Source organism: Eremomyces bilateralis (assembly GCF_010015585.1).
Source record: "Eremomyces bilateralis CBS 781.70 unplaced genomic scaffold P152scaffold_7, whole genome shotgun sequence".
Classification (NCBI taxonomy): domain Eukaryota; kingdom Fungi; phylum Ascomycota; class Dothideomycetes; order Eremomycetales; family Eremomycetaceae; genus Eremomyces; species Eremomyces bilateralis.
Genome location: NW_022985073.1, coordinates 68,772 through 94,837, shown reverse-complemented (window position 1 = coordinate 94,837; position 26,066 = coordinate 68,772). Strand labels below are relative to the sequence as shown.

Genomic DNA, 26,066 nt, shown 5'->3' with positions numbered 1-26,066 from the left:
TAAGCCCAATTAATTATAGTTGAGCTACCGAACTAAAAACATATGGCATTAACTATGACCTATAAAATTCAGGGATCTAATCCAGCTCCAACGCTGTGCCAATCGGGCACAAGTTTCCAATCGAGTGGCATCGGAACGCCGAGGAGCGGATCGATCATTTTAGAAACCGGGATATGTATTTTCAATTGTACAGGAGGAAATTTTAAATGGCAATTTACATCATCGATCGGGTATCCGACTCTCCGGCTCAATGGCCGCCAAAAGCATGATTGAACTTCAACAACCCATTCAACCCACCCACCCAATACTCCTCTGCTCCCTCCCCATCATCACCCCTTCCCATCCCGCGAATCACACACGGGACCCCTCCCGCCGTCCCAACATGCTCTCCAGGTCCATTCCCCAACTCCTCCCCCTTCACCCTGACCACCATCCCCTCCGCGAGCCTCCCCCTCCGCACCCCGTCCACCTCCAACCCCACGCTACCCCTCCCGCCCGCGCCCAGCCGGATCTCCACCTCCGCGTTAGCGGGGAGCACCAGCGGGCGGAACGATAGGCTACGGGGACAGATAGGGGTGATGAGGAGGCTGCGCACGGCGGGATGCACGATGGCGCCCCCGGCGCTGAGCGAGTAGGCGGTGGAGCCGGTGGGCGAGGACACGATGACGCCGTCGCCGATGAAGGAGGTGAGGAACTGCGAGCGGGCGGAGGAGGGCGTGCGGATGGAGAGGGAGAGGACGGCGAGGTGAGGGGAGCGGCCACGGTGGAGGGAGAGCTCGTTGAGAGCGTAGAGGGCTTGGGGATGGGAGGGAGTGGAGGTGAGCTCCGCGGACGGGAAGTCGGAGTTGCAGGGGAGGTGGTGGGCGGTTTTAGCGTACGGGGTCAGGCTGGGGAGGGTGGGGAAATTGCGGGGGGAATCGGAGGGTAGGGGCGGCTTGGTGGTTAATGGAGAGATGGTGTAGTTGCTGGGACGGAGGTATGGGGTGAGAGACGGATGCTGGGAGGGTGGGGACATCGTCGGAGACGTTTTCGCCTCCGCAGCTGGCATAGTGAAGGAAGTGTCGGTGGTTTGAATAGAGACTTGAAGGCGGCTTCGGGGGAGCACGTATGCAGGACGCGCTCCCATCGCCATCCCGGGTGCTGCAGTCCAGCCCTCATCGCCCTGGCCATCCTGACCGGCGTGGCTCTCGTCCGAAGGAGTACTGTGAGAACGGGGCCCGGAAGAATCGGCTTGCTTGCCATAGACGCCGGCGCCTTCGAGGGCCGGACGAGCTGGTGAATGTGAACCAGAGACGTAGACTTCGCGGAATGCACGCTTGTGATCGTCGAAGGACCACGACCCAAGGAAACCCAACGTCCCCATACTAAAGGGAATCAATGGTGGGACTCGTGGTGAGCTGCTGAAGAGAGATGTGGCATGCAAGATGGTGCCATCTCCACCCAACGTTGCGATGAGGTCGGTCTTGGACTGGTAGATGTGGTTCAACAATGAGCTTGGAAACTCGGCTGCACTTTCCGGGGTCGGTAGGGATTCCGTCGTCGATGTAGTCGGGAGGCTATCAGGATGCGACGGGTCATAGGCGGTATACACCGGGAACGGCAGGTCGCGATGGACTTCGGCAGCATCGTGAGGCTCTAGAATGATGTTGATGCCAGGATAGTTGCTCTGCACATGCTTTGCAAAGGCAATCAGACTCTTGGTGCATGTCGCGCTACCTGACTTCTTCGCGATAAGAATATTCCGAGGCGGCGCAGGCCATTTCACAGCTAGCAGGCTGCTATTGTGAGTATCTGCATCAGACGTCAGGACGAGCTGTGGTTGCATATAACACGAGGGCCTTAGCCAGAACCCATCAATCGTGAATCCAATAGCTTGAAAAGAATCACTTGCCTTGGTAATTAGGGATGATCCCACTAGGCAGCTCGGTAGCGTTTCGAATTTCCAATTTGGCTGCCGACTGGGTGAATTGTCTGGTCCATTTGGACGCGGAGGGGGAAGCACTCGGGATCGCTCGAGCGAACCAACGAGACGGGGAGGGAGGCTTCATGATGACGGCGCCATTTGTACTCCTACGAAGGACTCTTTGGTGGAAAGTTGGACTTACACAGCGCCGGTAGAGGACTAAATAGGTGAATCGGTACGCGGGACAATGACGAGCGGGTGCGATGCAATTAATTAATCGTGCATGTCGTCTACGAGGCGAGTGGACGATGACCCAGGATTCCCCTCCAGTGCCCTATGTCCTAGGCATGTTCGTGTTCTCCAGCCATGGCTTGCTCACGGGATATACTAGGTATTGAGGGGCAACGATTTCGAACGGACTTTTGGGGGTTGAGGTGTTCTGACTTCTGCATGGCACTGCAGGTCTGCAGCATTGTTTGGAGTTGTATGTGGTAGTGATGGAGAGGTCATATCCATTCTTCCAACCACCCCATAAAGGTTAAAAAACACATTGCGTACTGTATTCATCCCTGTTATTATTAGGCAATTCCTTACTTAATCGTTAGCGTCGTATCAAGATAATGGCACAATCAAAGCCTTGACGTAGCTGAGTGACGTCTAAGTTATCGATAACTCTAGCACAATAAGCACATGCAAATCCACCACCTTTCTTCTTACCTCTCAGATCCTAACATGATCGACCTCATATCTACATAGTACATGCACATATGTGAACATACCAGGATATTCGTTTATTTCCCGATGTGGACTATCATGACCCCTTCCACTGCCACTGCCTCAGCACCCGGCGTTTGTGTTGTCCTCTCCTGATAGCCAGACCGCCTTCACCCCCACCTCTTCGCAGTGGCTGCCTAGCGGAAGTCTTTACCACCACGCAGATATATTTCCACGCTGCGTTCCGAGACTGCCAGACCTTTGATTGATGTTCCGGCAATCTTCGCGAATTATACGTGGGATATGGACGGGCGAGTCCGACATCGTCAAGCTGCGAAGGCAGCTTTCGTCCCTGTGACGGGGAAATCGAGTGAGGAGGTCGATGCATCCACAGGCCAGGCTCAAAACTCGTTTGGGTGGCAGCTATTCCGCTTGATTCTACTGGGATTCTATGAATTGATCGCATGTTCATGGTATGCCGCTTTAATATGTCTTGCGAGGTTAGCTACTAATTAATCCGTCAGTCTCCACTTCGTTCAGTTCCTCGCCGCGCCGCTCTACTTCTGGAATAAGCCCCTCTACTATACCTTCCAATCCCTTGTCAAATCCTACTTCATCCTCCTTCTGGCTCAGATCACCTCGATATGGGCGCCTGTGAAAGTCCGGATCTCCGCCTCCGCATCCATAAGCCCCCAACTTCACCTCTCGAAGGATGGAATCTTACGCTCGGACTTCCCTTCCAGATTGGTTCTGATTGCGAACCATCAGATCTACACTGATTGGATATACTTATGGTGGATCGCATATACCAGTGGGACGCAGGGGCATTTCTTCATCATCCTGAAGGAGAGCCTTAGGTACCTGCCGATCATCGGACCTGGGATGATGTTTATGAGTTTCATCTTTCTCTCCAGAAAATGGACGACGGATAAGCCCCGATTTCGGTACCGATTGCAGAAGCTCAATGCGCGCATGCTATTCTCACCCCGCAAGACGGCCCTTTCTACGGTCCTCGAAGATCTCAGATCCGCGATCACCTCAACCCCTCCACCTGCACCCCCGCCGAAGTCGGTAACAGAAGCGAAGACAAGTGCCGAGCTTGCTGATGAGTTGAAGCAGCAAGACTCAACAACGCTAGACCCCATGTGGCTGCTGTTATTCCCGGAAGGGACAAATCTTTCCCCAAATGCGCGCCGCACCTCCGCTCGATGGGCTGCGAAGCAAGGACGGGAAGATCTGAAGCATACGGTGCTTCCTCGATCGACCGGACTTCTCTACTGTCTGCAAGAATTGCAAGGAACGGTGGACTGGGTCTATGACTGCACGGTTGGCTACAGCGGTGTGCGCACCGGCGATTTCGCCGCCGACATGTACGGCATCTGGCGAAACTATGGTGAAGGGCGGGCTCCGGAATACATCGATATGTACTGGCGTGGTTGGAAAGTCAAAGATATCCCACTGAACGATGAAAAGGCGTTTGGTGACTGGCTGACAAAGCGGTGGGAAGAGAAGGATGCCTTACTGGAGATCTACCAGACGACCGGGAAGTTTCCCCCGAGTGAGGAACCCATTGGGCTGAATGGGAGCGCTAGAGAAGAGAGCGAGATGGTGAAGACGAGGGCGGGGTGGATCGAAACGGAGATCAAGCCGACGCACCCACTGGAGATTGTGCAGATTTTCATGCCGGTTGTGGTGCTATGTCTGGTTTGGTATTGGATTGTTGGATTGAAGAATTGGTCCTTGAAATTGCTTGGATTGAAGACGGGTTGAATGGGAATCATGACTTACGGGTAATGAGTGGTTTGGGATTGTGGCATCATAGGAAGCAAGCAGACTAGCATCTTTCCAGACTGGGATCACTGTTTTGATAAGGCTCTAGAATGAGGCGTCGTGGGAGCAAAGAGCTTGGGAATCTTGGCAGGCGTTTGGACTTTGCCTATCGCAGCAAAGGCAGATACACCCCACGATGATGGATTGCTTTGCTGGATGTACGCTAGGAATCGAGACGGTCAAATTCGAAGTGGTGGATCTAGATAGGCATGCGAGAATGGCCGTAAGATCAGCTGCTAGTCACGGCTGGGGTTTCCATGAAGCCAATGAACGAGGGTCGTGCATGAAAGGCAACCAGACAAATCAGGAGATGGTGCGATGGATCAAGAACATACTGACCGGTTTCATTGCTTATGACCCGGGCAGCCATTGGGAATCGCCCATTCTCCACTTAGGAATCACTGTACTTACATTTTTAAGCTGACCACTCCACTCATAGATAAAGGATATTGTTTCCGCCTTCCCCATGGAAATGTGGAAATGATCATCCTACATATTTTTCGTTAAATGTCTAAGAATGATTTCATTTCGACTACGTAGTATTACTCCTTATAGGTTGCCTTTCCCCTCCCCCATTGCTTTCCGACACAAGCAGCGACACAAGCGCCTCACTTTACCAAGCGGTTGGAGTCAGTTCTCGGGAGTGTTCGAACACCAATGTTGGACATGTTTAACGTCTGGAGAGACTTGCAACGGCGCTTGAGCACTGGGCCACCCCCCGATTATCTAGCCACCGCTAGGTCGATTTTGCGCGTCAGCTGCTCTTTCAGAGGGTGGGACATAAGGAAACACGGAGAAGTTCGCCCTCTCCATCGAGCTGCATTCACGAAGGAGGGGTCGTTAATGCATTGGACAGGCATGATATGTGCAAGGCTAGTGATCGTGTGCAGAAACACGTAATATTCGAACACTGCAGATGGAGCGACAGCCAGTGAGTGGTTGAGGGGTATATATATGTCCCAACGCACCGCTCAACCGATTCTAGAATTCACCAACGGTTCTAGACCTCCCTCGTCGAGAGTCATCCGTGTCGAGGAATCCACCAGTGACCCTAACTTCACTCTGCTATCAAAATGTCCGACTTTGAGATTATCGATGGGCTTGATACTTGTACCATCGCAGACCCAGAAATATCCACTTCTGGTACGGACCAAGGGGTAGCCCAAAGGGCCACAATTGCTGAAGGGAAAGTTGAAGCAGATGCAAAAATCAGTGAGACTGCTGCGAAAAACGTTCTGATAGGTTGAATGGAAACTGACTGGTGTGCTAGAGCGTTGTGACTGCAATGAACCAGTCCCCAAGCCGGAAGAGAAACTCGGACCAATGCAACAGGAGAGCAAACAACAGCAAGACGTCTCAATGACGGAATTAGCGGGGAACGATGCTATCAACTCAAGCCCCGAGGGTGTGGCTGCACCTATCACCGAGGATGCGGACGCCTTAGGCGTAAGCAAGGAGCCATCCGCCACGGGAGAAAGTAGCATGCCAGTTCCGATAACCCCTTACACTCTTCAGTCGAATCAGAAGACCTGCCATCAATTTAAGCAACCGGCAGGCCCTACGTTTGTGCGCAAAATCCCGCCGCCGCCACCGCCGGGAGACATGCCACCCCCCTTCCCCATTCCACCTCCTCCACCTGGTATGCCGGGCATGCCTGGTATGCCGGGAATGCCTGGTATGATGCTCCCACCACCCCCTGTCCCTCAGTGGAAGAAGAAGTCGAAGTCGTCGAAGACAAGCGCTGTAGGACTCCCGTTTAATATGCCACTTCCTCCAGTCATGCCAGTTGGCGCTCTACCGCCAGGTGCCGTAATCCCGCCACCCCACGTGTTTCTCCCGCAAAAGGGGAAATTACCAGATCGGACGCGGAGGACCCACCGTTCTCGTCGAGAGGAGTCCGTATCCGAATCCCCCCCGCCTCGGCGGTCACGGAGGCGGTCAAGAGCTCAATCGAGATCATGGTCGAGGAGCCGCTCCTCTTCTTCACGGGAAAGCAGCGTCGGAAGAGAGGACGACGGAAAACTCACGCTTCTTACGAGCCATGAGGAGCTCTCCGATTGGCTGGGCGAGGGTTGTTTTGTCCGCTTCCCTCCGTCCCTTTCCAACCCCATGTCTAGTGTGTATGTTACTCGTCATGATCTTAGCCCGGTTGACCTGGAGCGCTACCTCTGGCTTTTCCGTGGTGGCGAGGAGGGGTTTTGGTATGTGCGTCCGAATCCCGGCGTCCTCGATATACTCTCCTCATCTAAAGGCGCCGCGAGTGCCTCCACGGTGCTGGTACCATACAAGTTTCTGCCACGGGAATCCACTTGGACGGAGATTACACCCCGAGTGGTGCGCATCTGCGTAACGGAGGCACTGACAACTGAGCTACCGAACTTCGCGGATAACCGCCTCTATGGCTTCCCTTGCGAGTGTCCGCCCACTCAAGGAGACCCCATTCCCATCATCCGTCCCATTGCATTTTGCAACAAGTGCGGCACGCGGATCAGAGACAAAGTGAAACACGAAGGCATCGTCTACACTATGGTGCAGACCCGACTGGACTATCTGCCAGTCGGCACCAAACCTCAAACTCATTGGATGGCCATCCCGCCTCCGCCGCCGCCTCCTCCTCCGGGCATCCCTCCTCCACCGGTATCATCTACACCGAGCTCCTACCCTCCATCTGGACCGCCGCCACCTCCTGAAGTCCATCCCGCAATGGCTCCAGTGAGGACCACGCATCAATCTTGCCCACCCCTGGGACCCTGGAGTGTAGGCCCTCCTCCGCATCCCTTCTCGGGCCCGGTGGGCAGAGAAAAAGCGAAGCAGCAGCAACTCGTGCATCGGCTGATTCGTGTCGGTAGCTCGAAAGAAGCGTGTGCCAGGGCCTATCTCGATGTGATCGATGGGTGGAGCACCGTCATGGTGGTGGCGACCAAGTATGAGGGATCTGCGAGCCGCAGAAGTGGAAAGTCTTCTGGCGAATGGGTCGGTGTAGAAAGGGTCGAAAAATTGTGGCATGTTCTGGACGATAGCCCCGACGGCGCATGGAGAGTGTTTTACTAGGCATGAGTGAGTTCTTGGGGCCGTTTGTGAACAATCGTCGTGGCTTTGATCAACTCAAAGTGTATCACCAAAAGCGTTTCAGGGCCGTTCAAGCTCTTCGTAGACTTGATTAGGTCGTCAAGGACTACTGGATTCAACATCCTAGTGTGTCCAGAAAGGAGAGGTCCAATGTGCTCAGTTTAGGAGGCTATGTGGCTTGTCGATGACAATTGTAGCCTTAGGTGACAGACCCTGGAGCCTGTATTGGTCCAAGAGGAATCTCGAGGGCGATTGGCACCCAGTGAAGGCCATGACGATGGTTGATGGGAGCAGAATGCGACCGAATAGGGAGGCATCGACAACATCTGTGGCGTAGCAATGGTACTGGGGCTCTTTTTGGATGTGGCAGCGAGGCCGTGACTGATGCCCATTAAACCGCTTCTCCAGGCCATTTGGCCACTATGACATGTTCCTATAGACGGGATATGCATACACGAATCTTGGGACCGACAGCCCAACCAAGGCTTGCCCCAGAACCCTTGAACCCCTTTGGCATGACTAGACGCCAGACTTTGGAACATCATCTCAGTCGAAACCAACACGTTAAAGTGGCTACAGGCGGGCGGCCCCAGCCTTCTTCAACTCCTCTTCGACCCTCAACTCACTGGTGCACAGAATAAAGGTGTCACGTAGCGCACCTAGTCTATGCTTCTGATTCACTTCTTGATAGTCTTTGCTGCTGATCATGTCCGCAAAGTGGGTAAGCGAAGGGTAATGCGCAATGGCGATTTCATCCCACTCCATGCCTCCCTCCGTGTCGCTTCGGTTCTTCTCATTGGAACCATTGATGCTGATCACGGTACCGACGATCTTCGCATTGCCACCATGACGGTTTCCGACCTTCGATGCGAACGCCGCCCCATATTGTTGATAGCTGGTCTTCTTTCCCTTGTTGAACGATAGGAGGTTCAGCATGCTAACTGCGCCGCCGCGAGTGTCGCCGTTGCCCTCTTTCGCAATCCATTGCTGAAGCGGGTTGCTTAATTCTAGGCTCTGGCTGGATGAGGCGTTCGCGCCGCGGGTCCGTTCTCCTGAGCTCTGTGGCACACCGCCTGGAGGATGTAGGAGTTGGTCATTCCCTTCCGCGAGTTGCTTTAGTCGGGAAGAAGGGACGCCGACGGTAACGCTAAATTGTTGGGCAATGAAGGGAATCGCTGCTACGGGGAGCGGCACGTCCAGTGGAAGAACGATGACGAGATCCCACGGGTTTGATGGGGGATTCGGGTCTTGAGTTGTCGCATTGGAACCGAGAAGGGAGGTGGAAGTGCTCGTCGGTCGAACAATCCATCGTAGAGGTTTGGAGGCGAGAAGCGGCTTGATAGGAGGAGACTGTGATGCAAGGACGGAAAGGAAGGATGGGATGGAAGTGTGAAGAGCTAGGACGTGAAGCGAACAAACTGGCATGGTGACGAAGGACACGACAATAGATTTAGAGAGTGCGATGAGGGTATAGGAGAAATACTTTAGATAAGATGGCTCAATTGACAAACATCTGCAAAAACGAACGGAGAGAACGAGGACTTGAACCTTGAATTGAAACTTTCGGGGCGATGGATAAGCCGAGGCGTGAAGGTGGGTTAGGATGTCCGCTGTAGGCACGACCCTTGGTCGTTGATGTTTCATGTATTAGTGTAGCTTTGGCCATTCGTCGTATTTCCTTGGGTTCGGTACGACAGCTGACATAGTCAGATATCCCCTCATTAACATCACGTATCGGCTCTTCATTACTTTCGAACATCTGTCTATCCCAGTTTCATCAGCTTCGGCGTGCGGGGAATGTGGGGGATATTGCATGAGTCATGTAAGTTTCTACCACCCGCTTTAGGTCGTGGATGACATGACTCGTGAGTGGTAGTGCTGGATACCAAACGCCACAATCCCAATGGTTTGTAGATTGATCAATCATGATTCATGGCAACTCAATATCCATCTTCGACAGAATTATTGCTGCACTGCTCCAGCTTCATATTTGCCGGCATGAACACTACAATCCTCAACCACCATTACTAGATTTCCTTCTTAGAGTGGATGGATTGTAGTTTCTACTGGAGACGTGAGCAAGGAGATGGTTTGTTCAGCCGACACACCTCCCTCACATCCCTCACCATTGGGCCACCCCCTCATTCAACAATTCCTATTTCAACGCCCGGTTCTAGACCCCATCTTAATGTCAATTGATATCACCAGGTGTACGACGCATCTGCATGCAAGATGCATGCAGACTTCAGGTGGGGCTGAGCAAAATGATAATATTCCGTACAACGGGTAATGCTACAGGCAAGTCTACGGGTAATTCCATATAGTCGTCTCTCCTCTCCTCATGAGCAATAGTGAGCCCTTAGTTTAATTTTGGTCCATTCTCTTGCTTCTATATACAAGTATCCTGGTACTATTTCGACTGTTAGCAACGTGCGGAACTAAGACCTGCCATGGCTCCCCAACGTAATGTACTGATCACTGAATCTGGAACTCTGACCGACTTGCTCCTCCGAAGCAACCGCGACGAGCAGGAGGTCTACGATGTAATCGTCGTAGGCTCTGGCATGGGCGGAGGTGTGGTCGCTAGCGCCCTCGCGGACGAGAAGAAGAAGGTGCTGGTCCTCGAAGCGGGCTCGTTGCTGTTCCCCACCCATGTTGGGAATCTCCCTCGCCGATTGATGATTGGCAAGTTTCAGAAGCATATTTGGTCCCTTTGGGAGTATTTCAGTGTGAAAAACTACAATACTCCACCGGGATCGATGTACAACGGCGGACAAGGTTTCAACCTCGGTGGGCGCAGCATATTTTGGGGCAGCTCCATCCCCCCGTTGGCCGCATGGGAGCTGGAAGTATGGCCGAAGGATATCCAAAAGTTCCTACTCGAAGGGAATGGTTACGACCTGGCACGAGGAGTGTTCAACGCGGACGTCCCGGAGTTGAAGGATTTCCATGTCCAAGCGACTGAGGTGCTTTCCGATCTGCTACGAGAGGACTGGGAGATTCTCCCGGCCCCAGTTGCAGTGGAATATACGGGCGCCACCGAGTGGAGTGTTCCCGCTGGAATATTCTCATCTGTGGATCTCCTGCTGGAAGATTCTTTGGCAGAGGGAATGAATGAAGGGCAGGTCACTAGACAGGGCATCACTGTCAATGTGAACCACGCCGTGTGGGATGTAACTTTCGAAGATGGGAACAACAAACGCGTCAATGGAGTCCGTTGTTGGGACCTTTTGGACAAGAAGGAACGGCATTACAAAGCCAAGTCGGTGATTCTCTGCGCCGGAACCGTCGAGTCCGCCAAGATCGCCCTGAACTCCAAAATCCCAAACGACATGATTGGCAACGGGATCGTTGACCACGCGATCTACTACCGTCATTTTGTTATCCCACCAGAGACTCTTAAAATGCTTGGGCTTACCCCTGACGTCCCGAGGGTTGCGCCTCCTCGAGTGGAACCGCAATCGACCAAAATCCTGATCCGGCACCGGGCGGCAACGCTTGACAGTCATGCCTTCGACATCATCCTCGAGCTGGGCGCTCAGTTTAATCAAGGCCGTTTCGTGGACAAAGATCACATCGAGGACGATATGGATATCCGCAATGGGTATCTATTATGCGAGATCGTCTTCCAATTCTATGCGCCGCTCATGCAGCAAAACTCCGTGACTCTTGCGCCTAACGGCGACTACGGTACCCCTGTTAACATCTACATGGAGCGAGCTCCTGTGCCCCCTGCGCTATTAGCAGAGGCACGAAACGTGGCCAAAGGCATTCTCGAGAGGTTCAACGCTCAGTCAATCTTGGGTGAAGACGCTCTGATGGAAGCGGATGGCCTGCCGAATCTCAAGGAGGCCGACGTGGGAGGCGTGGCGCACGAGATCGGGACGTTGAGTATGCCTGTCAATGGACAGAAGGCCGTGGTGGATGAGAACCTGAAGTTCGAGGGAATTGAGAACTTGTATGCCTGTGATAACTCGGTGTTTCCGTGCTCGCCCGCCGGGAATCCGAGCTTGACCTTAGTTGCGTTAGCTAGGAGGTGCGCCGAGACAGTCGCGAAGCAAGTGTAAGGCAAAACGTGTATCGCCATTGGGGGATCAGGGACGACTTTTGTAATCAAAGGCGCTATTAGAAATTTGATATCTCGTGTTGATAGGTACCGAAAATCTAAATGCTCAAACGTCAACGTTAGGGCGTACAGTCGCTGCCGCGTGTCAGTGAGGAACGCTTCAAAATGAAAGAACGCTCGAACATAAAGAAAGCCCCGACGCTAATCCACTCCATCTACATCGTCGTCATTATCTGCCGGCATGAGAACAGGACTTGTTGCAATCTTAGGCCTGCTCTTAAAGACGCTTGAATACTCCGCAGCAGGGCTGAACAGCATCTCCGTGGGCGTAGCATCCCTCCTCGGCGTCGTCTTGCCCCTTAATGCTGCAAATGCTTCTCCTCCGGGACTCAAAGACGCTCGGCTAGCTCGATCGGAGAGCGTTGAAGCGCTTATATCGCCCTTAACAATTGTGTCTCCTGACACCATTGATGCTGGGTGAGCATGGGTTTTGTCGTCATTGGCCTCTACCCCAATATAAGAGTCAACTGTATGTGTACGCCGCGCCGGAAGTGGCTTGCTTGGCGGTTCCACGCCGTCATCCTGCTCATCGGCAACATTCGTCGGCTCGAAGTCATTTAGAACCCTGGGAAGCGGCTGATTCTTCCCCGTTTCTGGGCTCTCGGCCTCCCAAACGTTCACAGGGAAATGATACACGCTCCCGCGCTTTCCGGTGTGGGAACTCTTTGGCCGAGAGACCGATCGTTCATGTCTAGGTCCTGTGGGGGCATTGCCGGGATTGTCGATACCGGACCCCGCCGATTCATGTGCCACGCTTGCTCGCCGCATAGACTGACGCGTACGTTCCAGCAGTTCTGCATGGCGCTTTTCGTAGCTATCCTTCTCTTGACCAAGGTCGGTTTCCGCCGGAGGTGATTCGTCAGACTCTGAGAGAGCGAGACCCACAGGTGCCATAGAAAGTCGCGTCCGTTCGCTTAAGGAGAGATACGGTCGGCTTGGTGGAGGCATGGTGGGAGCACGGGTTAATGGGTTCGGCGATGGGTTGCTCAACGTCGACCCATTCCGCGCGTCTACGTATTCACCGGCTGCTTCACTTGCTGGGCTCCTGGAATCTGGACTGGGTCCTTCGGCGGGGGACGAGAAGTTGGATGATCGCATAGGCGAATAGCCGCGCTCATACGCAGCGTTCGGGGAAGGCCCTTGGCTCTGGCCGGGAAGTTTGACGGGCGACATAGCAAGCAGACTCAGCGGACGTAGCCCTCTAGTTGACTGTCTGCTAGACGTTGCGCTGTCTGTCCGCACCGGGAGCGGTCTGAATCCATGTCCACGGGATGTTCCAGAGTCCTCGCTGGGAGACGTAGATTCCTGGCCCCTCCCATTCGCCATGCGGGTTAGGGGGATGCTGTTTTGACGACCATGGACTGGCCGTTGGGATGGACCTCTGCGAGAGCCTTGTGACCCTTGCCCACGATGGCTGATTGCGGTTTTCTGTATACTTTCATTAAGTTCAGCGAGGACGGCCTGGACCTCTGGGTTCATTGGGCTCGCGGCTCCAGCGGTGAGCCGACCACTCCCAGACTTTGAGATACTGTCCAGATTTAGATCCAGATGCTTGTCAAACCTCGACGCGGAGGTAGTTTGGCGAGCATGCAGCTTTCGTGCGAAGGTATCGGACTGGTCGATCAGCTGTCGTGTGCGCTCATGGATGATTTTCCACTGCTCGAGCCGCTCCTGCTGGTCACGAACACGAGTTTGAAGGTCTTCCAATAGACCAACAGGGCGCTCCTCGCCCTCAGGGTCCTTTCCGTACAGGTGTTTGCGCCAAACGACTTTCCAGGGTCGCTCAAAGTCCCTTTCCGAAGGGTCTCCTTGGTCTCCACTGACTAGCACGTCGAGCCAAGCCAGATCGCCGAGCCAGTGATTCTGCAATGCTCTTTTCACATCCTCTTTGCTCTCTTGTGGACCACCCGCGTTTTGGAGCTCTCGAATCTCCAACCGACCCTTTTCATGGCGACGGGCAAGCATCTGTCTCTTGTCGTTGAGAAAACTCGCCAATGTTTCTAGCCTGGCTTTCTGCTCCGCCTTCCGCTTCAGCACAGCAGATAAAGCAGCCTTATGTGCCACTGCAAGTGGTAGTAAGGACGATTGTTGTTTGGGAGTCAGGCTGTTTGATAGAGCCAGCTTCTGGGCCGGAGACACATGACTCTTCCGGGTCGGTTTGCGAGATAGCTCCTTCTTCAATACCGCGGAGGAAAATCCAATCAGGATGTCATTGAACTTGTCCCCTTTACAATCATCGAGCATCGTGCGGCGCAGAATAATATCGCGGCCAAGAACGCCATTCTTCTTCAGCTCATTCAAACTTCGGAAGAGGGCTGCGCGGAGATTAAGGCTTTGAAGGGGTTCGAGCGGAGGAAAGAACGGGAGAAGTTTCTATAGATGACGTCCAAACAATCAGCTCACTTATCCATGGATTGCTCACGTAGTTGTTGGAGGATGGCTCACCTCCCTGGTCTCCTCGGGATTCCATAGTTCAAACAACCGGTACAAAGCCCATTCCGTAGCCTTGATCCTGGCCTTCTGATTCTGCGTGGAATCTTTAGTTGAGAAAGTCTGAGGTGATATTCCCGGCCAATCATCCAACCGATCCAAATCCAGCAGCCTTAGGGTTCTCACGAACAAGATAATGCTCAAGGGGTTGGCGGACGACTTGGAAGGAAGCTGATCGGGTGTTGAGGAATTGGAGCTCAGGCCGGACGGAGCACGAGACATGATGAGTACGGTAGCATTCTGCAGCCAATTCAGAAGGGACTATGGCGCACTCTCACGGATTGTTGTATACCATTGGGCTTTGTGAGCAGTGAGGAGGGAGTTTGCTTGTATCTGTAGGTGTATGTATGTTGGAGGATCTTAGTCTTAGATCTAATTTCCAGACCCTGTGACAGGGTCCTTGACAGGGATGGCATTAGTTTGGTTTTCTTAAGATAACTAATTACTATTCCGTAATTACATAGTACTCCGTAATAGCGCATTAGAAGTCAAGCCTCAAGTGCCTTTACGTAGTAGCCTTAAGTACGGAGTATCATTATTGATTTATCACCGTTCTCTCCACTTCTACCCCTCAATTCTTATTTCTTTATTTAGGTCCATCCAGCTACTGAGACAAAAATCTCCGGTCCTATCCCTGGTCCATCGAACTCGCATTTCGAACTTTGTCCCAAGCATCTCCCCGACGTTGTCTAGCAGGAGGACGTTGCAATTATGCCTGATGGAGCAGAGACCAACGGTGCGCCAGGTAAGGCTTTGATGTACTTGGTCTTCTAATCTATATGCTGACTACGAGACTCCGCTTCAGGTACCATGACTCCGACCGAAGCATCGAGCTCGCATTGGACCCCCGAATCTGGTACGTGAGAAGAGCGCATGAGTCCAGACTCCAGACTCCCGATGTTGGAGCAATAGCTGGCCGAACGTAGGCAGTGCCTCCTCCTACTCCCCTTCTCTCCCTCCTCCCCCATACCGCCGGAAATGACTTCCACTAGCGATGTGGAGCCATAACGTAAATAGAATGTAACTGACCCATGATAGTCATATCAACCCTGAAGTACCAGCCTCCACGGAATTCGGCGTCACCAGTACCCTTCTTTCACCTACTAGAACAGCTGAAGACAACAAAGCGAGAAGGATGGCGCCGCTTCGGATTCACTCACGGCGAGAGCGTATCCGATCACATGTACCGTATGGCTATCATCACCATGCTCGCGCCTTCAGCACTCCGATCGAAGCTCGATATCGATAGATGTACGCGGATGGCGTTGGTGCATGATATGGCGGAAAGTCTGGTCGGGGACATCACACCGGTGGACGGGGTCAGCAAGCCAGAGAAGTCCCGACGGGAACGGGAGACGATGGAGCTGCTCTGTGGAGAGCTGTTGGGAAATGTTGACAGCGGGCACGCAGCAAAGGAGATCAAAGATCTCTGGGAAGAGTACGAGGATTCACAAACACCGGAGAGCGTGTTCGTGCACGATGTGGATAAGGTGGAATTGGTTCTGCAAATGGTGGAATACGAGCGATATCGGGATGGACGTGTGGATCTCAGCGAGTTCTGTAATGCCGCATGTCGCATCGAATTGAAAGAGATGAGGGAGTGGACCGAGACCGTGCTTCGGGAAAGAGAGGAGTTCTGGAGAGGTCTCAAGGATGCGACGTTGTCCAGAGAAGGCGGATGTCTTGAACGGGTCAAGAAGGCTTGGGAGGAGATGGATGAAAAGAAGGCTGGTGGTGCGCAGTCATAAATGGCCTCCTGACTTTAGGGCCTTGCGACGCAGACGGTTGGATGACTGATACCGTCATAGAGTCCAGGCAATGACTGGTAGATTTCGGCTTTCATGTGGTAGAGTAGACTAACGTACGGAGTACTAGATATCATTTCGCGCAAGCCACCATGCATCTTGAGCGCAACTCCTTTGGTTCCTATCGTCCATTTGGTGCCATGTGGTGCCAGACAGTGGTTTGTCGTGATGGCAGCAAATGGCAGCTGAGGTGTAATTACAGCCGAAAAGCAGGGGGATGCAACCTTTTCGAAAGTACCATGACAGGTCCGTTTCACTTCTGTTCCACCTCAGCTTTCGGTTTATTGATGATCAGATCCGAAGGTTGAGATTCTTGCTGTCATTTCGCATCGAATTTGATTTATACACCTACTGGTATTAGGGTCAGAACTCAGGTGATCAAATAGCTGGTCCACCCCGACATTAACTTGCCTTACAATGGTTTACCGTCCGGCGAGGCAGTCCATTCATGGACACATCTTCATGCTCCGCCTTCCTTGCGATGATATCTCCTGATAACCATCAAGGTATTCGCCAACGATCATAACTGACCGCCTGGTGGTTGGGAGGGTCTGTCGAGAGAAGGCAGTCTTTTGCCCGATTCCATCGAACCGAAATCGCATGCACAGCCCGACATTTTTCACACTACACCTCCAAAAGTTTCCGAGATGGGAGCCTTGATATCCTTCATCATCGCCTCCATGAAACGGCGACCTCTCTCAGCCGTGTGATATTAGTCAGTTCCGTGTGAAGATCCTGACCATATAGATGCGCGAACTCTGATAACTCATATGATAGCATAGCATGGCGTCCAAGCCTGTTGGTCGACCTCCTTACAGTCCATATCCTCTTCTTAATGTGCAATTTTCCAATTTTCCAATTCTCTTATCTTCCAATCCCCCGGTCTTCTCCTTTTCTACCCCGTTTTTGAGTCCGTTGCCCTTGCTACAATGCCCTAATCCTACTATTCCATGCTGCGCAAAGCCCATATACTTCTACTCTTACCCGCCTTTCTCCGAGTCACCTCCTGATTGTCTGCAAACTGTGGTTTTAGTTGGCCTTGTTTCCTAGATCCGGGAATCAAGGTGCTCACAAAATGACGTCGTGGGCTAGCAGTGAAATTTTGAACAGCCGTTCCCACAGCACGGTCCTGCCATTGCCAGCACATTTGAAGTGCAGGGCGGATGATGGGAACCACCACAAGCAACGATCTGGTTGGAGGGAAGTTAGAGCCGTCGAAGACAGTAAGCATCTACGTACAGCCTTGCGAAGTTTCTGCACAATAGTGCTAAATCTGCAAAGATCACTATCCGCAACGGACATCCCGCCCGCTTGTCTCCTGGCCTGAGTTCTCTCCGGCTACAAATATTTCAGACCAAAACTTCCCAGTCCCATCTCGAGTGCAATTCAACTCGTTTTGTGCGAATTGCGTCCGATTGAGGTCGTTTTTGACCTAGGAGTTGATGAAACCCCTCCCATGCGGAATCCAACTGTTCAGCCATCATCGAACCGGTGAATGTTTGGAACATGCGTATTAGAGAGGTTGCTATCTGTGTACTTTGTTCTGGTTCAGTCTCCTTGACTATAATAGCAAGTTCCCCCCTAACACACAGCACCGTGAACGGTTCAAGAACAAGGCTTTATCGGCAGTCCAGGCCGGCTCAACCCTTTCTGTGGAAGTGCATGTGGAAGGTGCCGAAATATCTCTACGCGAGATGTTCCTAACGGCAAGCATCAAGAACAAGCCTGATGAACTCTTACGTGGAGCCAGAGTCTATCTGAAAATCGACACGAAATATGACAACGATCAGGGTGCATGGTTCGATCAAGGGCCGCAAAGCAGTCTCAAGGGGTTTCGTCCGGCGAGTACTGCGTCTTCCGACATATCAGGCATCGTTCCAAAGTGGATGGACGAATGCATCAAGTCACATAAACGATGCAATTCCAGTCACAAGGGGTTCCGACCCACGCGAATCATTGACGTCGGGGCCCCAAATGAACAAATGGTTAGAGTTGGTCCAACAGCGCACTTGCCGGCTAAATTGCCTTTCAAGTATGCAGCATTGAGTTACTGCTGGGGTAGCAACAGCTGCATTGGATTGACATCGGCGAATACGGCCTCTCTCAATTCCGGGATTGCGGTCCACAAGCTTCCAAAGACAATCCAGCACGTAATCCATGTGACTCGCAGCCTTGGGTTAAGGTGGCTTTGGGTTGACTCCCTGTGCATCTTACAAAACTCGAATGAGGAGAAGACTCACCAAATCACGTCGAATGAGTTCGATTCCATGTTTGAAGTCTACAAGAATTGTTTTCTTTGCATTGCTGCACTAGGATCCTCTGACAATGAGGGAGGCGTTTTTGCTCGCCGAGATCCCCTGATGTATATGCCCTGCCAAGTAGCACGAAACTATCAGGGAGAAAGCGTGGTAGCGCTCCCTCACTGGACCACCAATCTCAACGGAGGGTTTGCGAAGGATGCTGTGGATCCCGACTGGGCGTTACATAGAAGAGGTTGGGTTCTCCAAGAGCGCCTATTACCACCCCGAACGCTGCTTTTCGGCTCTTACCTAGAATGGGAGTGCCATGAAATGGTTCGCGACGAATTTGGTGTCTTGGAAACAGTCTGTGATAACGACATGAAGACCAAATTTCACGAATATATCATTAACAAGCCCATTCCGGTCATCTCCAGGTTTCTAGGGCCGCTCGAGCCCAGCCCAGATGAGGTTTACGATCATTGGCGCCAAATCCTTCGCTGCTATACAAGATCGTCTCTGACGCTGAAGTCAGACAGGGAGTTTGCAATCGCTGGCGTAATATCTGCCGTGGAGCGGCGAATGAGTTGGAGAAACATTGCGGGCCTCTGGGAGCCGTACTTAGTTCATGAGCTGCTCTGGGAGAGGCTCCCCGAAAGTGACTCAGTTGAAACAGGGATCTCGCCTTCCTGGCCTTGGATTTCTATTGATGCTGCCGTCAATCACAGGAAAGTGAAGCCTCAACCGCAGATTGCAACGGTGGAGGTTGTGGAACACTTTCCGACAGTCTCACAACATGTCGGGTTGAACATCTCGCAGGCCCCGGGGAAAGTAGTTCGGGTCGGATGCGTACCGCTGACGATTGGCGATATTTATAAGTCCACCGGGAACAAGGGCTGCTATGCCATCGCTTTGACCGCACTAGAAAAATTCAGCACGTCCACAATGAACACGAACACAGGTCCGTATTTCACCGCCGATACGACAACGCCTGTGCGCTTTCCACAATATTTCCTCCCTCTTGCTAGATATGGGACCAGTGGACTTTGTGGCATTGCGGTGTCTTCTTCGACGACACATCCTGGGACATTCGAGCGAAGAGGGTATATTCGATTCTCCTTTGATCCTCAAAACCGAAAGGGGAGCGGCTTTGTCCCCGAGAGCGGGCTTATGGATCTGCTCCACGACCAGAGCCAACGGGAAACTTTCGTCGTCGTCTGATGGGATCATATGTACGACGGGTGGCAACCAAATGCCGATTTGGAACACGGGCCATGTCTCCTTTGGTGTCTGACGTTGGAGTCGATGTTGCCTTCGTATATGGAGAAGCCTATTACTTCAGAGTTATCACGGAACAGACTTGGATACTCTATGCATTTGATGACCTTCTTTCCTTCTCTTTGCTTGGAATTACATCCTGGATGAATGGTTCACTCTCGAGATGATCTTAGGATATCTGCGTCCTAATTATCACCCTCTTGTTTAGGACAAGAATTTCTTTTCACAATTCATGCTGTATCCAGCATGCGGGAACGGACACCAAGTGTCTTTGGATGGGTACCTAGTACTCCGTACAATCGGAAACAGGTCTTCATGATTTCCCAATCCAATTCTGGGTTTGTCGTTGAGGGGACGCAGCCATCCATAGCAGGTTACGATAATAATAGTGCAAGTTTCTGTTCGAACTTCGTCAATCGAGCCTGAACTCTAGAGGCCGACCTTGTTTCAGCTGGACGGCACGACTCCTTAATACCGTAACTAGCCCCTGTTAACTGCGACGACGTCCAAGCTCACCTGCATTTTGCATGTTTCGAAGGTGTGGCAATTCCCTACATACCTACCATTTAGCTTCCAACAGACTCATCCTCAGCTTAACAACATAGCTTTCAATACTCCAAATGCCCGATTGGACTTTGGATGCTGGGTGTACCTGAGTCCTAGTCCGACTGCAAACACAGTTGTCCCGATAATCGAACAAAGATGATTGACACCCGAGAGAACGACTCGCACAACCTTTGTCTCGCGAGCGCACTGCTTTCAGCTACTGACCGACTCTGCTTTACGAAGACCGTCTTCTACAGTACTGGAGAACCGAAGGTGCCGCGAATTGCATTTGAGATTTGAGCTTTTCCCTCTGAGCAGCAATATGGATAGTGCAACCGGGTCAACCGTTGACGGGACTCATTCAACTAGCTCGTGCACAAGCACGAAGCGATCGCCAATATAGAGCTTCGTTCATCGCCTTGTGCTTTCTCTACCCTAGCCTATTATTGATGTTGGTGTATCCTAAACGGTAATATTGTGTTCAATTGCAAGAGCTGGAAATCCTCCAACCTATTCCTGTCTGTTGGTTGGATGGAATCACGGTACGCACCTAGTGTGTAGGGGCGTAATGTCCCTGCCCGGCCTAAATCTGTTCTGTTCCAGTCATTCTGTGTTTTTCGAAGTCTTGCATGGCTCATTATCACGATTTTTATTCACCGCAAGTCCATGACGTACCGGACGGAAGCCGTACGGCACATGCGTGAAGGAATCACCAAGCGAGGCGACGAGTATGCATCCAGTATCCACCCCGGAGATCACTGGATAGTGGATCGTTAAATTCGTCATCCCTTTTAACCTCTCATCGCGAATCAAGATAACCCGGTGTTTCTGATTTGCTTTCAGCATTGTATTATTAGTGGAAATGTGTCATTCGCACGGCATTCTGCCGACCAAGGTTATGGAATACCGTGCCTATAAAAGCTTGACCGTAACTTCTAGATCGCCGTAAGTAGAGATGGGAGCCTCTGTCGGCCTTCGGAAACCCTCCTCTTTATTCTCGAAGCACAGGATCAGAGAAGGTGATTCTCGACGGTATTTCCTATCTTCACCCGTTCATCCAGAGCATGCGCCGCAATGCGTGTCCCATCGTTATACCTTTTACTTGCTTTAGGCACGATTGCAGAAGCAGTCGCTGTACTTCCTCATGACCGTGGCCAACTGGAACCGAAGAGTTTCGAAGCAATAATTGAGAAGCGGCAGTCTGGGTCAGATGGCGTCCCAGATAGTGGAATCCTCAATAACCTACCTCCTGGGGTCATCCGATGTCCACCACAGTGGTCGTGGATTGCCCGGGAGTTGCGTGACCAGTTTTTGACTGATGGCCAATGCAATAGCTTCGCACGAGCAGCAATAAGGACAGGATTCCATGACTGCGGGACTTGGGAGCGCTCGATGGGCAGCAGCGGCGGCTGTGATGGCTCCCTTGCTCTAGCGGAGGAACTGTCGCGGTCGGAGAACTCAGGGGTTAGGAGCTCTGTTACGCAGTTAGCACAACTTGCAAAGCAGCATAAAGTGGGAGTGGCAGATATGATCCAGTTCGCAGCCGGTAAGCGGTTGTGTACATCTTGATGATGAGATGTATCTGACCATGACCGCAGCCGTCGCTGTCAAGGCATGCCCAATGGGTCCCATAATCCAGACCTTTGTTGGGCGTGCTGATGCTAAGACTCCAAGCCCTCCTGGCCTCCTTCCTCCAGATGACATTGGCGGCGATGCTCTTGTGGCTCTTTTCGCTGACAAGGGGTTCGATGTGCGAGAACTGGTGGCATTACTTGGTGCATTATCAAACATACTCCTTGTGTCTCTCATATTCTAACCTTATTCAAGGTGCACACAGTGTGGCCAAAACTACCCTCGCTTCGAGCGTCCCAGGCCTTGACTCAACGCCTGGGACTTTGGACGTCAAATACTACAACGAAACATTATACGAGACTGCCCCATTCCTTCTACCATCCGACAAGAACCTTGCGGCTGTTCCCACTGCCCATCGTGTATACAAGAACTTTGCGGATAATCAGAGAGGTTGGGCCTTCGCGTTTTCGAGGGCGATGACGAAACTGAGTTTGTTGGGTGTAGATAGACGTAAACTGGCGGATTGTACAATTGCATTGCTTGCAGTGTGAGGTGATTGCCCTTAAGGTGGTAATCGCTAAGTCATGGTGGAACGGCAATGGATGGGAAGGGCAGACGGCGAGATAATAGGATGCGGACATACCCACACTACTTAACAAAGATATGTATTGGGGTGTAATTGTTGTTGGCATTGGCCTGGAATATCGAGATAGGAAAGAATGATGCCATCTTTGGATGCTGATCATTAAATGAAAATGATTCTAATTCTGGAAACCATAATGAACTGATGCTAGACACCGGTATTCTGGGTATCTCGATGCAACGCTGAGTACACGTACGGACAATTCATACAATCATTACTCATACTCATATTTTGTCACAATTCGCCATCCTCCACCTCCCGAACCAGTACCGGGGTTCTCACTTTGCCTGGCCCTTCCGAAGCACCTTAACACCGTCCGTCTTCATTCTGTCAATCGCTTCCTCAATCTGCTTCTTCTTCCTCGCAACACTGTCGTTCCGCTGCGCAACTTCCAGTTCAATTTCCTCTTCCCGCTTCCGTTTCTCCTTCCGCAACTCCACCATCTTCTTCATCTCATCGGTGAATTTTTGGATGAACCAGTCGCCGGCTTCGTCCCACTGTTTAAGGGTCAATGAAGCAAGGAGTTCACTCTGCTCATCTGGAGAGGAGTGGATCTTCGCGGCCAGCTGGGTAGAAAGTGAGTCTAGCGGAATTGCGGCGGTCGATGGACTTATGGGATTCTGGAATGGGGTAGGATCAAATGTCGCTTTTCGAAGGGCGTCAAAGGACAGGGCTCGGAGCTCGTCTGGTGGATACTCCAGGGTATCAAGGTCCCTCGCTTCAGATGCGTCGCTCTTGACATGGTTTTCTTCCTCAGGAACGTGAATCAAAGGCCGGACAGTAGCGTACCCTTGTGCAGTAAGATTCTGAATCTTCTCAGCGAGACGAACATTGGCCTGCCCAAGGCCTATGGAGTGCGTCGTGCGAGCTTGATTGAAATTTGTCCTGTCGGAAGGGTGTTGTTGTACCGCCGGTGAGGTTGCGTGAGAGTCGCTGGATTGCTGAGGGGTTGCAAGGCCATGATAACCCGGTGCTGGACGTGTTTGACTGGAGTTCTGAACAGCAGGGCAAGACCCAGACCGCTTGTGGCCAATCCTGAGAGGAGCAGGCTTTAAGGAACGTCGCCGATTTTTCAGAGATGACACACTGTTTGACGTCGCTGATTGCGTTGAGCCATGGACCTCAGGCGCCTTGGGTGGATCGGGCTTTGGACTTTGCCTCTGTGCAGTCTCTGCAAAGTTAGCGATGCTCGGACGCGCCTCGAGAGGGCCGTAACGGTCTCCTAGGTATTGGGGATCAACCAGAGACTCGTCGGTTGATCCAGGGTGTTTTTCATGCGTGATTATCACGGGTTCATCCTCCTCGTAGAAGGATTCATCACAGTCGGATTGTTCATGCTGAAATCCAGGGTAATGATCTGGTTTGTCTCCACTGGCGAAGGGAGCGTGGAAGGAATCATCCCCAGCTGCCGCATTTGACCAGAGTTGGCTTCCAGGACTTCCTTCAACCTGGATGCTTGATGTTCTAGTAAGTGGATTGAATCGGACGGTGGCTTCCAGTTCATTCTCATCTTCATCGTAATCGGGCTGCTCTTCGTGATACAGAGGCTCAGACTCTGAGCGGGGGTTGCCATTGATGTGGGACAATGAATGAGATGCTCCATAGTGATGGTCTTGTTGCTGCAAACTAGGTTGATCGGCAATATTTCTGCTAGTCTGCGACTGTGTGTAGCTTTCACTCTGGTTCTTATCGAAGGCCCATCGAGGAGCCGCAAGGTTTTGGGTCATGGGCGGTTCGTATGTGTCCAATGCTCGTGTTGACTGTTCTTGGGTACTTTCCATTTGAACTGAACTTCGATTCTCTTCGTAATCCTTCGGCGGTGGAGTAGGACCTGATACATTCATATACAGCTCGGATGGGTCAAGTCTACCAGCAGTGCCTGTTCCGGTACCTGCTGCGATGCTGTCACCGGTAGTAGATTTCTTGGGGCTCTTCGACCTATCCCTCTTCAATTTCTTGTCAACGAAGATGGATACGGGCCCCCAGCTCGACCCCATGCTCCGCCGCATTCCCATTATAGAGTGCGATGTCAATGTATGTGAGCTGCAGTCAAAGCGAATGATCGGTGAGGGAGCCGACAAGCATGGTTGGATACATGTCTGAGGCTGAAAACGAAATCAAGTCGAAGCGAATGATAGACCTAGCAAGATTTGGTCATATTATATCGATGGACACAAAATCAACATTGAGGCGAGGAAAACATCTTATGTTGGTGATGTGTGAATTGGAATTTGGAGGTGGTTCGGCAGACGCGTCCCGAAAGGGCAGGCACGCGACTGAGCCACGATGTCACGGGGTTCGGCGCTCTGCTTACCATATCGATAAGCCGATCGCTCCCTCGACGACGCTCTATCTATTTGGTATTAGTTAACTTAGTTAACTATGAATTATCTAACTATCATCAGTGTAGTTAACTAACTATCCGTTATATATTCTAGTTAGAGCAAATATCCTTTTCAAAGGAGTGCTTCCCGGTTTTATCGAGCACTTGAGAGACATTCGTCCTCACAAATAATCCAATGTCTGCTCCACTTGCGGCACCGTCCGACCGGTCGGTTACATCTCAACCCCCCGAGTCAGGTTGCCCTCTGTATACGCTCCCCAATGAGTTGCTCCATCACATCCTGATGCTGCTCCCTACGATGAGGCTGTTACCTTTATACCGAATTTCGAACCGGTTCCATAGCCTAGTTGCTCGGATCCTGCACCTGAGACTCCTCTCCGCAGCCCGCCTCCACAATCACACTCTCCTTTTCGAATGCTACCACCCGAGTGCCAAGCTGACCGAACCACAACTGTTTTGCTCGTACCAAGGAACAATTGGTCTAGATGTGGCCCTGGAACTTGAAGGAGAAGAGCATGGAAATCCATATTTGGCTGATATTGCCGAGTCGGGTTACCCACTTCATAGCTTTGCAAACTTCCATAAGTTATATTCATCTTTCCGGCCACATCTGCAGGGTCCGGACGCAGATACACCAGCACGGTGGAGCAGACATCAGGCAGGGGATATTCCTGGTTCTAGGACTTACTATGATGCTCCAGGTACAGCTGGCTCCGACCCAGAGCAGGAAAACACAAGTGTTTCGTCAGCAGAAGACCAAGCGATATCACACACTATATTCTTGGACAGCCACGAGCTATTCACTCAGCTTTGTGCGGCAATCAACCTTGTCAAGGTTGGTCCAAGGAAAAGTCTCTTCCTCAGCTTTGTTGAGGTCTCAGAGGGCGTCATACGTGTCTGGCGGGACTGGCTCAGCACGATGTCCTCCGGAAGCTTTAATTCTGGGATTCAAATCCTGAACGATCGAAAACGTCGTGATAGTTCAGGCAGCAGGAAGTCCGTGGAAACCGCCGAGACCCGGTTCAATTCCATTTGCCAGGCACTTCAAGGTGACAAACGCATGCTATGGGTCGATAATGATATGAATGTTGGTATACGAGTCAGTGTCTGCGAGCGACATCTGAGGCAGCAACATCAATTGCCGATCCTTATGGGAGTAAACGAAGTTCCCGTCAGCTATGACATCGCTTTTGAAGAGATTCTCATCCGGACCAGTCATCTTTTGCAAACGGTTGAAAAGTCCAATATGTTACAAGAGAACCAAGCAAAGAATGCTGTAATCTTCGGGTCATTTGGATGAATCATTGAAGCCACTGGTGTGTGGATGGATACCTATCTATTAGTCTATTATCACAGCAGTGTACGCCATTGGAGTTCTCTTGCATTTGCTTCAGCATCTCGTATTGGGTAATGGGAATTAGACAATTCTCAGTCGTCCGCACATGGATTTATTGAGTATCTATACCGTCAGCAATTGATGGCGGCGATAGGCCAAAGTCGGGATTGTGA

The 26,066-nt window shown here is 51.8% G+C and overlaps 10 protein-coding genes across 10 annotated transcripts; 7 read left to right on the top strand and 3 right to left on the bottom strand.

The window, feature by feature from the left end:
* Window positions 1–247: 247 nt before the first annotated feature.
* P152DRAFT_513434 (ATP-NAD kinase) lies at window positions 248–2,390 on the bottom strand (the record flags this gene model as incomplete). The annotated part of the gene is made up of 2 exons (XM_033682801.1): window positions 1,892–2,390; window positions 248–1,791 (listed from the first exon to the last, which is right to left on the bottom strand). Exons 1-2 carry the CDS (start codon window positions 2,046–2,048, stop codon window positions 248–250), a joined length of 1,701 nt encoding a protein of 566 aa, XP_033534774.1. The 5' UTR covers window positions 2,049–2,390.
* A 530-nt stretch (window positions 2,391–2,920) lies between these two features.
* Window positions 2,921–4,387, top strand: P152DRAFT_448483 (acyltransferase-domain-containing protein; the record flags this gene model as incomplete). Its single annotated transcript, XM_033678058.1, has 2 exons — window positions 2,921–3,090; window positions 3,142–4,387. 2 exons carry the CDS (start codon window positions 2,921–2,923, stop codon window positions 4,385–4,387), a joined length of 1,416 nt encoding a protein of 471 aa, XP_033534773.1.
* Window positions 4,388–5,520: 1,133 nt separating this feature from the next.
* Window positions 5,521–7,498, top strand: P152DRAFT_448482 (uncharacterized protein; the record flags this gene model as incomplete). The annotated part of the gene is made up of 2 exons (XM_033678057.1): window positions 5,521–5,659; window positions 5,718–7,498. The coding sequence occupies 2 exons, from the start codon at window positions 5,521–5,523 to the stop codon at window positions 7,496–7,498; spliced, it is 1,920 nt and encodes a 639-aa protein (XP_033534772.1).
* A 591-nt stretch (window positions 7,499–8,089) lies between these two features.
* P152DRAFT_394995 (uncharacterized protein) lies at window positions 8,090–8,941 on the bottom strand (the record flags this gene model as incomplete). Its single annotated transcript, XM_033676280.1, has 1 exon — window positions 8,090–8,941. The coding sequence occupies one exon, from the start codon at window positions 8,939–8,941 to the stop codon at window positions 8,090–8,092; it is 852 nt and encodes a 283-aa protein (XP_033534771.1).
* Window positions 8,942–9,966: 1,025 nt separating this feature from the next.
* Window positions 9,967–11,583, top strand: P152DRAFT_481278 (FAD/NAD(P)-binding domain-containing protein; the record flags this gene model as incomplete). The annotated part of the gene is made up of 1 exon (XM_033681809.1): window positions 9,967–11,583. The coding sequence occupies one exon, from the start codon at window positions 9,967–9,969 to the stop codon at window positions 11,581–11,583; it is 1,617 nt and encodes a 538-aa protein (XP_033534770.1).
* P152DRAFT_513430 (uncharacterized protein) lies at window positions 11,559–14,461 on the bottom strand. The gene is made up of 2 exons (XM_033682800.1): window positions 14,088–14,461; window positions 11,559–14,015 (listed from the first exon to the last, which is right to left on the bottom strand). The coding sequence occupies exons 1-2, from the start codon at window positions 14,352–14,354 to the stop codon at window positions 11,784–11,786; spliced, it is 2,499 nt and encodes an 832-aa protein (XP_033534769.1). The 5' UTR covers window positions 14,355–14,461; the 3' UTR covers window positions 11,559–11,783.
* Window positions 14,462–14,608: 147 nt separating this feature from the next.
* Window positions 14,609–16,044, top strand: P152DRAFT_457496 (uncharacterized protein). Its single transcript, XM_033679238.1, has 3 exons — window positions 14,609–14,877; window positions 14,938–14,988; window positions 15,171–16,044. Exons 1-3 carry the CDS (start codon window positions 14,844–14,846, stop codon window positions 15,878–15,880), a joined length of 795 nt encoding a protein of 264 aa, XP_033534768.1. The 5' UTR covers window positions 14,609–14,843; the 3' UTR covers window positions 15,881–16,044.
* Window positions 16,045–17,631: 1,587 nt separating this feature from the next.
* On the top strand, window positions 17,632–18,882 carry P152DRAFT_395206 (HET-domain-containing protein; the record flags this gene model as incomplete). The annotated part of the gene is made up of 3 exons (XM_033676293.1): window positions 17,632–18,273; window positions 18,334–18,528; window positions 18,592–18,882. Coding segments are annotated over 3 exons (1,128 nt in total), but the record flags the coding sequence as incomplete, so codon positions are not given.
* A 2,050-nt stretch (window positions 18,883–20,932) lies between these two features.
* Window positions 20,933–22,403, top strand: P152DRAFT_502142 (heme peroxidase). Its single transcript, XM_033682328.1, has 3 exons — window positions 20,933–21,544; window positions 21,597–21,773; window positions 21,826–22,403. The coding sequence occupies exons 1-3, from the start codon at window positions 21,073–21,075 to the stop codon at window positions 22,119–22,121; spliced, it is 945 nt and encodes a 314-aa protein (XP_033534766.1). The 5' UTR covers window positions 20,933–21,072; the 3' UTR covers window positions 22,122–22,403.
* Window positions 22,404–24,112: 1,709 nt separating this feature from the next.
* On the top strand, window positions 24,113–25,857 carry P152DRAFT_465827 (uncharacterized protein; the record flags this gene model as incomplete). Its single annotated transcript, XM_033680657.1, has 2 exons — window positions 24,113–24,251; window positions 24,794–25,857. 2 exons carry the CDS (start codon window positions 24,113–24,115, stop codon window positions 25,855–25,857), a joined length of 1,203 nt encoding a protein of 400 aa, XP_033534765.1.
* Window positions 25,858–26,066: the final 209 nt, after the last annotated feature.